At 44.2% G+C, this 14,499-nt stretch overlaps 1 protein-coding gene across 1 annotated transcript in view; it reads right to left on the bottom strand.

Annotated features, from left to right (window-relative positions):
• Positions 1-7,440: 7,440 nt before the first annotated feature.
• The window catches only part of LOC137881904 (mitochondrial inner membrane protease subunit 2-like), a 13,010-nt gene continuing 5,951 nt past the window's right edge, over positions 7,441-14,499 (bottom strand). Inside the window, exons 2-3 of the mRNA XM_068724094.1 lie at positions 11,700-11,837; positions 7,441-7,548 (exon numbers count right to left, since the gene is read on the bottom strand). Coding sequence (XP_068580195.1) covers positions 7,441-7,548; positions 11,700-11,834 — 243 coding nt within the window. The 5' untranslated portion in view covers positions 11,835-11,837. The remainder of the gene's footprint in view (positions 7,549-11,699; positions 11,838-14,499) is intronic.

Genomic DNA, 14,499 nt, shown 5'->3' with positions numbered 1-14,499 from the left:
TCTTTATGCTAAGTTATGCTAATCAATTACTAGCTCTATATTTAGCATACAGATATAAAGTGGTATTAATTTCCCAAAAAATGTCACATTTCTCCTTTAAAGGACGTGAAGTATAAATCACTTAAAATGTCAGCTTCAAACTGAAAAATTACAAAATGAGTCATTTCAGCAAATACCTCAAAATGACATTTGTTCAATTGTGGTCGTTGTTTCTTTCAACCAACGTAGGTTTTCTTCTTTTAAACATGATGACAAAGGTCTTTTCAGAAGTAGTTATATCAATCAAAACCACACGTTTCTCAGACCTCACTGACTCGTTTTTGTACCTGAAACCAAACCTTAACTTTTGTGTTTTCACCTCATAAACCTCGTCTATCCTGACACCTCTGTGTGTCTTTCTGAAGGGAAGCTACCTTTTCTTTGTTGAATTTGACGTTTTTGTTTTTAATCTATTATATTCTAAACGTTGTTTCCATTTTCGTCTCTTTTTAAAAGTCATTTCACTTTTATTGACTGCCTTTGTCTGACATAAAGCTCATTTGAATCTGCCTTTAATGAAACATTAGGTTTCCATGTTTACATTAATCTGGTAGCGCTGCACCGTCTTTCTCACACCACCAGCTTTATCCTTTAGTTTGTTCTCACGGCTCTCATTAGCGTCGTTTAAAGCTGAGAGACGTAGCTAGCGAGTATCTGCTGAACATAGCGGAGCATTTAGCAGCTAAAGAAGCAGCTATCTCCCTCAGGAGCTGGTGGAGACCAAACCAGAGCAACAATCCAAGCGACTCCAGGTGAATGAAAATCGTATTTTGTGTCCAGTTGATCCGTTTGCCTGTATAAGGTAAAAAATGAAGTTGCAGTGCCTCCAAGTGGTGACAAAGAAACACACTGGGACATTAAACCAACTCTTGCATAAGGGCGCACAGTTTTCATGGCGCCGACTCCCCAGATGGTTCTGCAGGGAATCACTCCTCTCAAGGATATTCTTTGGAGAACACCTACAGCGTTGATCAGGCTGTTGTCGCACACTGTTCATCTCTAGGCTTAGACAACACAACATTTTTGGATGTTTTTGGACGTTTCAGATCAGGCGACCACAGAGTCAGACGTTTCCATCTTTGAATATAACCAATGCAAATGCTGCATTGGTTGTCTTTCACTATGGGACACTACATACAACCAGAATCTAGTTATCATGCAGTCTGTTATTGGTTTTAGTCTCATGGTGGTCCTCTTTAGAACCTTTTTTTTCTGCCCTTGTGTTATCATAGAACAGGGGTTACGGGATGAGTAACCTCGAGATGTATTCATCCATCAAAACAAATCGTCATTCATCGACAGAATGCAACAAAAATGTGTATTTGTTATTGCAGCTACATCATACACTCAAAGAAACGGAACACATTATAACTGCATTACCCAACATGCACTCCTTGTCCTCAAACACGGGGCTCATTTATTTCACTTTATTCCTGCTCTGTCGTCTCTTCGCTCTTCGTTTGCGTCTCCGTTTGTCATCTCGTTCAGCTTGAGATGTTTTTAGAAACCCCTCAGGCTGTTTTATGCTTCCTCACCTGAATAGTTTGTACTTCATTTCCTCTTCATCCCCCCCCCCATCAGTGTGTTTTAGCATTTGTGAAAAATCAACTCAACAAAACAACAACAACAAAAAGTGAAACATGAGGTTTTGGCGTCTGTCCTGATCCCTGGAGACGTACGAGAAGGAGGCTTTGAATACGAGTGAAATAACAAGAACGAGCGTCTTTGTAATGCACTGAAATGACACTACTTATTGACATTAACTGTTGCAGGGATGATAACAAGCTGTCAGAGCGTCTCGTAGGGGGAGATTTGTAGCTCCCGATATAGTTCTGAACAGCAGTCAAAGCTTATACCTTAATAACCAATGTAATCACATTACATTGGTTACTCAAGAAGCCAAAGATACATGGTGTGTAGAGCTCCAACGACCAGAACGCTTCAGGATCGTCTTTGTCAAGTAAGGTTAGAGTTGCCTTCAGTGGGGATCGAACCCACAACCTTCAGGCTGTAAGATTCTATTTACACAAAAACTAAAGCTTGTAGTTATCAGATTCACGCAATATTAAACGGCAGCAGTAACAGACTTCAATCAGTCATCTACTAGGTCACTATGACAAGTCACCAGTTAACACGGTCACGGGTTTAACTGAACCACCGGTTGCTCCGAACTCTGCAGAACTTGAGTCGATTCTGACAACCGAACTTGAAACAACCAGACGTTTAGATTTAATTCAACGTTTTAAAGCTTGTTCACTCGTCTGGATGTTCTGTTGACAACATGCACACAAATATTTGTGACGATGTCGGCAGTAAAAGAAGGTCTATAGATAACACCGAGATCCTGGACTCAAAGCAGACAGCAACCACAGAGGAACGAAGCCCGTCGCTTTTGAAGGTTTCCACGGCGGCTGAGTTTTCAATGAATATTCATAGACTGTGAAACTTCACCATAAACCCCCCCCACCCCCCCCCCCCCACCACCACCACCACCACCACCACCAGCACCACCAGCACCATCCCCTGCTGATCGGAGACGGCTGTCATCAAACCCTTTCAACATAAAAACTCTATTCATCTCTTTTTTTTCCCCGCCGCCGATTGATAAACCGAGGAGAAAACATTTCCCTCCACGTCCCGGAGAACGTTGCACAACTCCGGTCGGAGGCAAATGGCTCTGTTCACACGCGGAACATAAAAATCAATCAGGCTGGTAGTGGTCTGCGTTCAGAGCATGACAAACACCGGGAATGAGAGGCGTTCTGTATATAAGATATTACTCTACGGACTGCCGTATTCCCTTCAACAATTTTCCTTTAAAATGAGTGCCAATTATAAGCAGGAGTCAGCCCCCCCCCTCCACCACTCCTGCAGTGCAGCCGTATCACATTTGAAATTTAAATCTGAGGCGATATTCCAAGCAGATGATAGATGCGGCTTTATGAGGGGTTTTAACTAAATCCCCCCGGCGAGGAAGGCGAGTCGATACGGATCTGTTTCCTCGTGGAGGACTGAGCTATCTGTTGCTTTGAGGAAAGGAAAATAAAATCCCCTCTTCTTCAAAGGGGCTGCCAGGTAAACAGCCAGCGTTAAGATCGGAGCACAAACAGTGAGAGTGGGGCTGAATTTAAATGTGATAAACTTTACAGAACCACTTTTTATAGCTCTATATGCTGAGAGCCTGTCCAACCGGGTGGATCATTTATCCTCCGAGAGGCCGCCATCGAGGCGTAATTATGGAGGGGGGTTTGTCCCAGACGGCAACCTCCGGTTCTGAAGAGTGAAGTCAAAGCTTCTTGTCCTAAAGCTGCATTCTCTCTAGTGTCCACCAGGGGGCGACTCCTCTGGTTGTATAGAAGTCTAGTCTAAAATGACTCTACTTGCTACACAGTGATTGACAGGTCTCTACCAGAGACGTATATGGCGTCTCTACGTCACTCCTCAGTCCACATATGGTCACTTCCTGTTCACTGGTTGCGGGAAAAAACAAGATGGCGACGGCGATAATCACCGAACTCAAGGCTTCAAAACGTCAGTGTCACAAACCAATGAGTGCGTCCATCCACTCCTTATATACAGCCTGTGGTTTGTCCTGTAGCTCCACAGCAAACAGCTCACATGAATAAAAAAAGAAAAATCACCCCGACAGCATCGGAACGGCACTCGAATCTGTCAAGTTTCCTCGCGTGAGATCTCACTTTTGCCGGTCGGGGACCGCGGCGTCAGTGACTTTTTCACAGGAACGTTAACGGAACAGCAGACGGACATCCGAGAGGCTTCGGAGGGGGGGGGGGGCGTTCAGACGGGGAACAACAAATACTCAGACGAGGTGTTTTTCAGCCTAATGAGCGTTGCCGGCTCGTCAGGAGGCCGCGATGGCGTTCTGCACCGTCTGACTCTACCTGCCTGTTTCCCACCGTTACGTGGAGTTTGTGGTATCAGCTCTCTTCCAAAAAGCTGCACAGGAATGTAACACTATCTGTACACCGAGTCACCATCGGAGCACTGAGGGTACCTTCTTGTAAAGACAAGAACAAAAAAAATAAATCGTGACGGTTTAGACGTACTTGTTGAAACACACGCAGGGTAATCAGAGAGAACAGTTTTCCTTGACTCTTCTATGCGGTTAAGTTGCTCCCATTATGAAAACCTGCCTCTTCTCAATGACACTAACACATCCAATAGTCGTCTATTTGTATCAAAGTTTAGTTGGACGTTAGCCACAGTGCATTACTGGGTTAGCATTTGAGCCACTGGGTTAGCCTTTGTGCCACTGTGCTATCATTTGAGCCACTTGTAATATCTGGTTAGCCTTTGTGCTACTTGATAAGCCTTTTTTAAAAGTTGTGCTACTAGGTTGGCCTTTGAGCTACTGGGTTAGCCTTTTTCAGCCTTTGAGCTCCTGTGTTCGCTGTTGAGCTTTTAGCCTTTGTGCTACTGGGTTAACCTTTGAGCTACTGCGTTGGTGTTGAAGAAAAACATCATATAACCATGCTGAAAACAACACTGTTGGTTTTATAACAGATATTTCCTAGAAATAAAGAAGTCAGCAGTTCCTAGAAAGAAGTATGACGGCGTCAGGAAACTTGGACCGAGTACAATAAACACTTCCCGTCTAACTGCCGTTTGCTCGGCCAAGATGTTCCGTTATCGTGACCCAGACGTGAACAAAAAGAACATACCATATTTGGAAAGCAGGACGTGGATTTGATGTGGATTTGTATGTGGTTCAACCGACTGGTTTCATTGGCGGAAAGAGACATAAGAGGACTGAAGTTAGACTATAAGAGTACGAACGTAAGAACTAATACTTTGGACTTGTTCTATGTTTCCTTGTGCTCATTAAAACACTTCCCGCTGGTTGCTACTCCAAGAATTACGTCTCTTCTCTTCATTTCAGCCACAAGTTAATGGTCGTGTTTCTGCCACAACATTAGCCTTTCTTAGCCTTTGTGCTACTGGGTTAGCTCTCTGAGCTGTGTGCTCATGAACGAGTTACCCTCTGGACTTCAGTGAATACGCTAATATGCACACTTCACTATAACTGTAACTATTCCACTATGATTCCAGCATTCTTTGAACACTGATACAGCACATTCAGAACATTTTTTACGGCAGTTTGCCCATTTATCTTGCCAATTATTGTACAGTGGTTGTACAGTGGTTGTACAGTGGTTGTACAGTGGTTGTACATTGGTTGTACAGTGGTTATACATTGGTTGTACATTGGTTGTACAGTGGTTGTACAGTGGTTGTACAGTGGTTGTACAGCAGTGGTTGTACAGTGGTTAAACATTGGTTGTACAGTGGTTGTACAGTGGTGGTACATTGGTTGTACATTGGTTGTACAGTGGTTGTACAGTGGTTGTACATTGGTGGTACATTGGATGTACATTGGTTGTACAGTGGTTGTACAGTGGTTGTACAGCAGTGGTTGTACAGTGGTTGTACAGCAGTGGTTGTACAGTGGTTGTACATTGGTTGTACAGTGGTTGTACAGTGGTTGTACATTGGTTGTACATTGGTTGTACAGCAGTGGTTGTACAGTGGTTGTACATTGGTTGTACAGTGGTTATACAGTGGTTGTACAGCAGTGGTTGTACAGTGGTTGTACAGTGGTTGTACAGCAGTGGTTGTACAGTGGTTAAACATTGGTTGTACAGTGGTTGTACAGTGGTTGTACATTGGTGGTACATTGGATGTACATTGGTTGTACAGTGGTTGTACAGTGGTTGTACATTGGTTGTACAGCAGTGGTTGTACAGTGGTTGTACATTGGTTGTACAGTGGTTGTACATTGGTGGTACAGTGGTTGTACATTGGTTGTACAGCAGTGGTTGTACAGTGGTTGTACAGCAGTGGTTGTACAGCAGTGGTTGTACAGTGGTTGTACATTGGTTGTACAGTGGTTGTACAGTGGTTGTACAGTGGTTGTACAGCAGTGGTTGTACAGTGGTTGTACATTGGTTGTACAGTGGTTGTACATTGGTTGTACAGTGGTTATACATTGGTTGTACATTGGTTGTACATTGGTTGTACAGTGGTTGTACAGTGGTTGTACATTGGTGGTACAGTGGTTGTACATTGGTTGTACAGCAGTGGTTGTACAGTGGTTGTACAGCAGTGGTTGTACAGCAGTGGTTGTACAGCAGTGGTTGTACATTGGTTGTACAGTGGTTGTACAGTGGTTGTACAGTGGTTGTACAGCAGTGGTTGTACAGTGGTTGTACATTGGTTGTACAGTGGTTGTACATTGGTTGTACAGTGGTTATACATTGGTTGTACATTGGTTGTACATTGGTTGTACAGTGGTTGTACAGTGGTTGTACATTGGTTGTACATTGGTTGTACAGTGGTTGTACATTGGTTGTACAGTGGTTGTACATTGGTTGTACAGTGGTTGTACATTGGTTGTACATTGGTTGTACAGTGGTTGTATATTGGTTGTACATTGGTTGTACACAAACCAACTGGCCGACAGTTTGCAGAGATCCCTGCAACTGACATAAAGTGTGAAACGAACTAGTTTAAATGTCGCAGTTAGTGCCAACTTTAAATTCAAACTTGTGTTCAGTTGGTGCGACAGGCTGCTGTGGTTGAATGTTTCATCACTGGTCTCTGCTGACAGATATGTCAAGTGTAACTTCACATATTTCAAATCAAAAGCATCTGATCGGCTAAAAGTTGAAACTAAATGAACTAGCTTGTCTGATTTTGCCACAGTGCCACTTGGAAGTCGTGAAGCATCCAAAAAGTTTGATGAACAAAATCAAAAAACGTACCTTCTCTCCAGAATGTGATTCTGACATATCGCTGCCAGACCAACTGAGGATTTATGTAATTTACATGAATTACTCATCTCTCTGCAGCCGGTCTTATTGTTCCCGGAGAAGTGAGCTTTCAAAAAGCAGTCGGCATTTCAAAAGAGCAAAGTCATAATATATACTGCGCTAAGTTATTGCTGCTGAACTTTTCAAAGCTGATTTGAATCATCATCTGATATTCTGTACATTTTGTGCAGCCACATTTCAATGAGTTGTCTACTTGTTTGTCCGTCGTACGTTTTGCGATGTTGTTCCTGCTACGCTTTCTTTTAACTTTGGCCTCAGACAGAAGTCTGCATGAATAAGAACAACAGCAACTTTTAAATCCATCTACGGTAGATTCATAATTTAATTAATACACAAATTGGTGATTTAGATGTAATGGCGCCGGGCAATTGTGCAGCTCTTAAAATAAAGAAAAGATTAAGTGTAAAAAAACACAAGAGGTTTTTAAAGTATTCCTGCTGTATGAAGTTCAAGGTGTTCTGCACAAACGCAGTGTTTTTGTTGTATAAATTGGTAGTTGAAACACCTCAGGGTGATTTCACGCTTTTGTTCTGTAAAGAAAAGGAGTCACTCACATGACGGAGACGATGTCGCCTCGTCGGACCTCGTAGTTCCTCACGCTCCAACGGTTCAGCAGCACGACGTCACAGTCGGACCCCCCCTCTGGGTTCAGGAAGGGCTGCAGGGACAAGAACACGGTTCAGATAAATCAGTGAACATAAACGCACACCGTGTGCAGGAGACATCCCACGACAGCAGCGGAGACGCCGAGTGAAAAGTCCCATGAGGTGGTGAGTCGGTGTAACAAAGCACAACTGAACGGTCTAGAAGTAGTTCGCTCAAAAGGTCGACAACACAAACACGCACACGGACTATAGATAGAATGAAAAGCACCGGTAAATAACACAAAGAGATAAATCATCAGCTCTGTAGCGTCACACGCCTGAACGACAGCGGTGCTAAATGTCACGTTAGCTAACAGTCAAACATCAAGCAGCCGCCGTCAAACAAGAGTTTTGTTTGTGATTTAAAATTTAGCAGCTAAGCGGATAGCTAGCTTAGCCAACAGCTTTGACGCCAACTAGCTGGTGTGCTAAATGCTAAGTTAGCAGGCTGGCTAGCTTAGCGACGAGCGTTTATAGAAAGAATGAATGTTAGTTTGTAGAATGGATGTTAGAACATCTTTAACAATAATGCAGCAGGCTACCTCCACCCGGGGGATTAATTAATGGAATATATGATCATTTTAACAGAAAACGATCTTTCCTTGTCTCCTTGTCTCCAGGCAGCCGCTGGTTTCAGTTCATTTCAACACCATCATATAATCAACTGGCAGAGCCTGGAGACTTCTAACAGGTAATCCATGAGCGGATCATCCTCTAATCAAAGTTCTGTGATCAGCTGGCTCGGAGGACGAGGAACTAAGTCAATGAATGAACTGAATGTTATCAAATGTTTTGTAAAAAGAATATCAGCATCATCAACATCCTGTATGTAAGAAAATGATGAAATCACCCATCGGGTTGTAAACTACCGGTTTGAAGCCTCGAGTTTGGTATTTTGGCCGTCGCCGTCTCGGGTTTTGGGAGCCAGAAATGAGCAATCAGCGTGTAGCCCCGCCCCCTAAAGCTTACAATGTTTACAATGTTTACTGAGGGAACAAATCAAGAGAGAAGTAGAGTCATTTTAGACTAGACTTCTATACAACCAGAGGAGTCGCCCCCTGCTGGACACTAGAGAGAATGCAGCTTTAAACACATGAAGCTCTGAAGAACTTTTCAGAACCGGAGGATGCAGTTTATTGACATGTTGGACAAAGTGGAGCAAGAAAAGTCAGTGTGAAGTCATTTAGAAACTCCGTTTAATAGATTGTCCACCAGAGAGGATATTTAAAATGTCAACATCTATAAACTCAAGTATTGGTCCGGCTCACATATTCAGTGTCTAAATTATTTCTTGTTTCTTCACAGTTTGGGATTGTTCATATCGTCCTCCTTCATTTTCTGTGTTGCTGTATTAAACAAAGCTCTGAACCACGGCGTCCTCCCCACAGCTCAATCACTCGCTCACAGAGTCATTACTCGCACATCTCGCGTCGCGGATCCACGCGTGATGAAGCGCGCTCACGCCGGCGAGCGTGTCATTTAAGAGGAACAGGACGTGTGAAGGTCCATTTCACGCCTGACAGGATGTCTCTCGTGAGTCGGCCCTAATATGAACACCAGAGTCTGTGGAGTCGGATACGTCATCAGCTCCCTCTTCAGACGGTCCGACCGTTCATATTCATCGAGAGGAGAAAGGTTCATGCAGAGACGGTATAAATAAAGGTAGTCCAGCACAGAAGGTTTGACGCAGCGTACAAACCACAGGATGTGGAGGTGAACCGTTTAGCGCAGGAACTCCTGTAGAGTGTGGAGATCAGGAAGCAGAGCAGAAGTCTCAGGGACCCGTCAACAGATGTCCTCAGACGACGAGTCTTCTCCGGCCAGAGGATGAATATTCCAAAGACAGACTTCTTTAATACTCGTCAGACACGCAGCAGTGAAGCAAGAGAGTCAATTTATTCAAAATGTATTATTTAATGTGTTTTTAAAGAAAGGATGATTCATTTAATGCGTTTCATTAAACAGTTCAGGCGCTTCTTTCGGGTGAATTTAAACTCTCTGGGTCGCGTGTGCTCGTCATAAATTAAGAACTCAAACTGTTCGTGTTACATATTCATGAGCGCACGTCGCTCGGGGAGCTCCAAAAACACACTGTTTCCATGACAACAACCCCAAGCACTGCCAAAAAAAAAAAAAAAAAGAGAGGATGAAGGACCAGAGTGAAGCTTCTCTCCTCCTGACTTCAGCTGCAGAACAACCTCACCGTGTCGTGTTTAAACAGAGGGAATCAAATCAACCTGTGGACATCTCAACAGTCATCAACAGAACATCTTGAATGTCTTTGGTAACATCTCCACCAACACCATCTGTGAAGAACATGCTGCTCCTCTCTGAGGCTGTTAAATGATGCAGCAGCGTCAGAGTCCACGGTCACGCTATGGAGGCTCCAGAGCTTCACGAGTTAAAGCTGCATTCTCTCTAATGTCCACCAGGGGGCGACTCCTCTGGTTGTATAGAAGTCTAGTCTAAAATGACTCTACTTCTCTCTTGATTTATTCCCTCAGTAAACATTGTAAACATGAGTTTATGGTCTCAATCTCTAGTTTACAGTCTTCTTCAATACAGCATGATGTTCATTTAGTACATTATGCTCCGTTTAGAGTCAAACAGACCATAAAGCAGGGGATGCTTTAGGGGCGGGGCTACACGCTGATTGACAGGTCTCCTAATATGGTCACTGGTTGCGAAAACAAAACAAGATGGCGACCTCGAGGTCAATCCCACGTTGCATTAAATAGAAGGCTTGTGGTGATTGTCTGGTTTCGATACTACTTGGTACAGGTATTTCCTTCCTTAACGCTGTGTTGTTTTTGACTAATCTTCTTCTAGTTACTAATATTTTCTCACTACTTTATTATTCCACCAACCTGCACAGAGACTTCAGGTGGAAAAGAGCACATCTCATTAAAGCTGGTCAGCAGCGTTCCACCGTATTATTGAAATAAGATTAATGACATCGGTGCACTGTGCAAATAAAGACACACAACTCTCTTTGGACTTTTCACAGCAGAACAATCAGGATCAGCAGATCTTTCAGCCGGCGCGCCGACAGACTGCATTGTGGGAATATTACAGACGAGATGCCGCCGTCGGGGTCATCGTGTGTGTTCAGCTTCTTTAATAAGAGCCACATCTTATTCAGACGCAGGATAAAGAGCGGAGATGTTTCTGAAACCATCCCGTTTAGACAAACAGTTTAGTCGCTCCATGAATGATTCTCCAGATCTCAAGCTCTTCTCTCTGAGGTCGGCGTCGTGACCCCGACATGAATATACAACGCCAACCAAAAGAGAAGACACGCTGCTTTAATATGCACGCTCATTAAAAATAGAGAGCAGATTGTTTTATGCATAATGCAGAACACGCGTCGGGATAATAGGCCGCACCACAGGAAAGCAACTCGGTCAAAACCCAACAGGCACGAGTTTATTTATTTATTTTACATCTGTGCCTCTCAGTGAGGAAGAGTTGTTCACCGTCTGGATGACAGTAGAAGGAGGCCACGCATGGAGAGGTGCTTCTTCTCCAACACGGCCCCCAGTTTCAGGAGAAAGACGGCGACTTCTGACTGTTATTTACTTATTTATTACTTCTGTCTCTGTTCTTCTGATATGCAGTCAAGTACAGTCAATGTCGTTTGTCCAGATCAATATCACAAATTGAACTCGAGGGTCTTTAGAGTCTGTACAGACAACTCAATGCTTTGACTCTATAACTCTGAAAACTACATCACTAAATACAGCATTGCCGTTTATATGTAAAGAGGGAGCTGGAGGCGGAGTCCGCCATGTTGCACCGCCGTGTTTCTACAGTAGCCCAGAACAGACAAACCGAAGTCTGGCTCAAGAGACACACTTGAGGCCACCGTAGTTCTCCGACACACCCGGAAAGGGAGGCGTGAATGGAGGGTTTTCAGGTAGTTGCAATCTACAACCTCACCACTAGATGGCACTACATCCGACACACTGCTCCTTTAAACAAGGGTTCAAAGACCATAAATCTAAAACGCAACACGGAACACGGAACCACCAAGACGGCCGTTTGGGTGTTATTAACATTATAGAGATACTTTTATTCCAAAAATCCACCAAGTGGTCCGGATGCCGTGACTTCTGACCTCGTTACCGTCTGTAGTTCATGAAGTGGACGTGTTGCGACGTCTCACCTGCATCGACGCTCCCTCCACTCGCGCCACGTAGGCGAAGCGATCCAGGACGGTGACCGTGACGGGAACGGCGACGAAGAAGCCGCTAACGAACGCCCGCAGGTAGCGCCGGCCCGCCGTCGCCTGCTGAGCCATCACCTGGAACAGGAAGCAACGGCAACAGGTGACTGAAAGGTAAAGTTGGTAATCTTCTACAAAAACATATTTCAATATATTTGATATGGTGAATGTCATCATTCACCCATTGACACCCATTGACACCCATTCATACGCCGACGGCAACACCAGGACCATCCAACCGTTCACACCCATTCATACGCCGACGCCAACACCAGGACCATCCAACCGTTCACACCCACTCATACGATGCCAACATCAGGACCATCCAACCGTTCACACCCATTCATACGACGCCAACATCATGACCATCCAACCGTTCACACCATTCATACGATGCCAACATCAGGACCATCCAACCGTTCACACCCATTCATACGACGACGGCAACATTAGGACCATCCAACCGTTCACACCCATTCATACGACGACGGCAACTCAGGACCATCCAACCGTTAGCACCCATTCATAGACCGATGGCACAGCCTACGGGAGCAATTTGGGCCCCAAGGACACATCGGCATTGGACCAGCCGAGCCGGATATCGAGTTTCTGAAGATTTCCAACCGTAGCTTTAATACCAATATTATGTGTAAAGATGAAAGGCCTATACAAGCAACCACACTGCCTCACACAGGACTGGACAGGATCCGTCTCCCATAAAAGGACTTATTGCTCCATTAATCAGTCCAACACATGTAGAGTTTCATCAAACATGAGCCTGACTGACTACAACACGCAGGAGAAAAAAAGGAGTTCTCTTCCTGTCAGTTTCCACTGCAGGTTTGTTGATTGGACACTGAAAAACACATTAAACTGAGCCGCTTCTGCCCTAGACAGCTTCTTCTTTTTATTTTTTATCCGCTTGGCTTTCCACAGGAAGCCCAGACAGGCGTGAAATGAGTGACCGGCAGCAGCAGCAGCAGCAGCAGCAGCAGCAGCAGCAGCAGCAGCGTCAGCTACGCACCGCTGCCTTCAGCAAACAGCTAACAGCCTCGTCTGGACGTCCACCGTCCTCACTCTGGAGATCTGCTGCAGCCCATTATTACCTCCACATCAGCATCACATGAAGCATCATCAGAAGCCCGGCCAACTCCCTCAACACCACTACCCCCCCCCCCCCCCCCACAAAGTGTCCATCGCTGTAGCAGAGAAGCCTTTTAGGAGGAAATAGAAGCTGATCTGTACTTCACTTCACTATACTGTGACGTCTCGACACAACATGACTGACAATCTCCAAACACATGTAATATACTAATATCAACACAAAAATACATTCATTTCCACTTTGTTGTGTTGAGAACCTTTTCTGTGCAAAGCGAACACTTAGTGCGTTTACCTGAAGGTTTCCTTTCTGTGGTTCTCGTTGTTCCTTCAACAGAACAAGAGCTTCACTCTCCTGAAACAATCATTGGACAAATCTGTGAAGTGAACAAACCTCCGTCTTTTAAAGGGTGTGTGTGTCGGTGGGAGTCAACGGTCAACATGTGGGTACTTGTGTCAGTCTATCTGTTCATTTAAAATGGCCGCCGAAGGGAAGCTGTTGAGCTCTTCAGAGGAAGATGAAGGGACCAAGGGACCATTGATGAAACTATTTAGAAGGAATATCAGCTGATGACGATGATCTGATCAAAACACAGTGTGTGTCTCACTCGAGGTCACTTCAACACGCAGAGGGGAGGAACCGGGAATCAAACCACCAACCTTGTGACTGAAGCCGCCCCTCAGAGTTTAGCAAAATAAAAGCATCACATTTAAAACACAACATGATGGACGGAGACAGAGTGTCAAAATGTGGCGCCAAAGCTCATCGAGTCAACGGAGTTTCATTTCTTTAAACGTTGCGAGGTAGTTACTGGTTAACGGGTTAGTTACTGGTTAGTTACCAGATAGTTATCGTTAACGGGTTCGTTACCAGTTAACGGGTTAGTTACTGGTTAGTTACCAGTTAGTTATCATTAACGGGTTCGTTACCAGTTAATGGGTTAGTTACTGGTTAGTTACCGGTTAACGGGTTAGTTACCGGTTAACGGGTTAGTTACGGTTAACGGGTTAGTTACTGGTTAGTTACTGTTTAATGGGTTAGTTACCAGTTAGTTACCGTTAACGGGTTAGTTATCAGTTAGTTACCGTTAACGGGTTAGTTACCGGTTAACGGGTGGAAAACTAAAGGAAACTGGAAAAGGAAGTCTGTTGATAAAATCCAGTAGAACCTGTTAAATGTTGAGAGCCGTCAAATGTCATCATAACTTATGTTATACTTTGAAAAGATAACTTCTCCTTTAGATTTAGTCCAGTGGTGCAACAATAAACTAAGACTTAAAAAGAAATGGAAATAAACCTTTTTGAAGCATTATTATTACCAATGAACTCATGAGAACCTCTTTGAGAAACAAGATGTAAAACGGTGGTTTTGTGTGATTCTTTGTTGAGGAACTCAGTTGTAACGATTAGTCTGCTAAGGTGAGCGTTGTCGTGACCCCGTCACCACGGTTACTGAAATGTTTGTTTAGACACCATAAATAACAAAGTCCAGTTTCCAATACAGCCATTTATTTCTCACATAGAACAGAGGTCAAACACTTCCATCGTAATTCTCACTACAATAAGTCAAAAGCTGTTTGCTCCCTTCTGTTCAGCAACACCTGTACCCAATGACCCACTGACTACCTGTGTCCTGGTT

Source organism: Cebidichthys violaceus, unplaced genomic scaffold, assembly GCF_023349555.1.
Source record: "Cebidichthys violaceus isolate CVI_PGR_0920_01 unplaced genomic scaffold, fCebVio1.0.p SCAF_3, whole genome shotgun sequence".
Lineage (NCBI taxonomy): Eukaryota > Metazoa > Chordata > Actinopteri > Perciformes > Stichaeidae > Cebidichthys > Cebidichthys violaceus.
The sequence above is the reverse complement of the archived record's forward strand: the minus strand, read 5'-3'. Positions and strand labels throughout refer to the sequence as shown.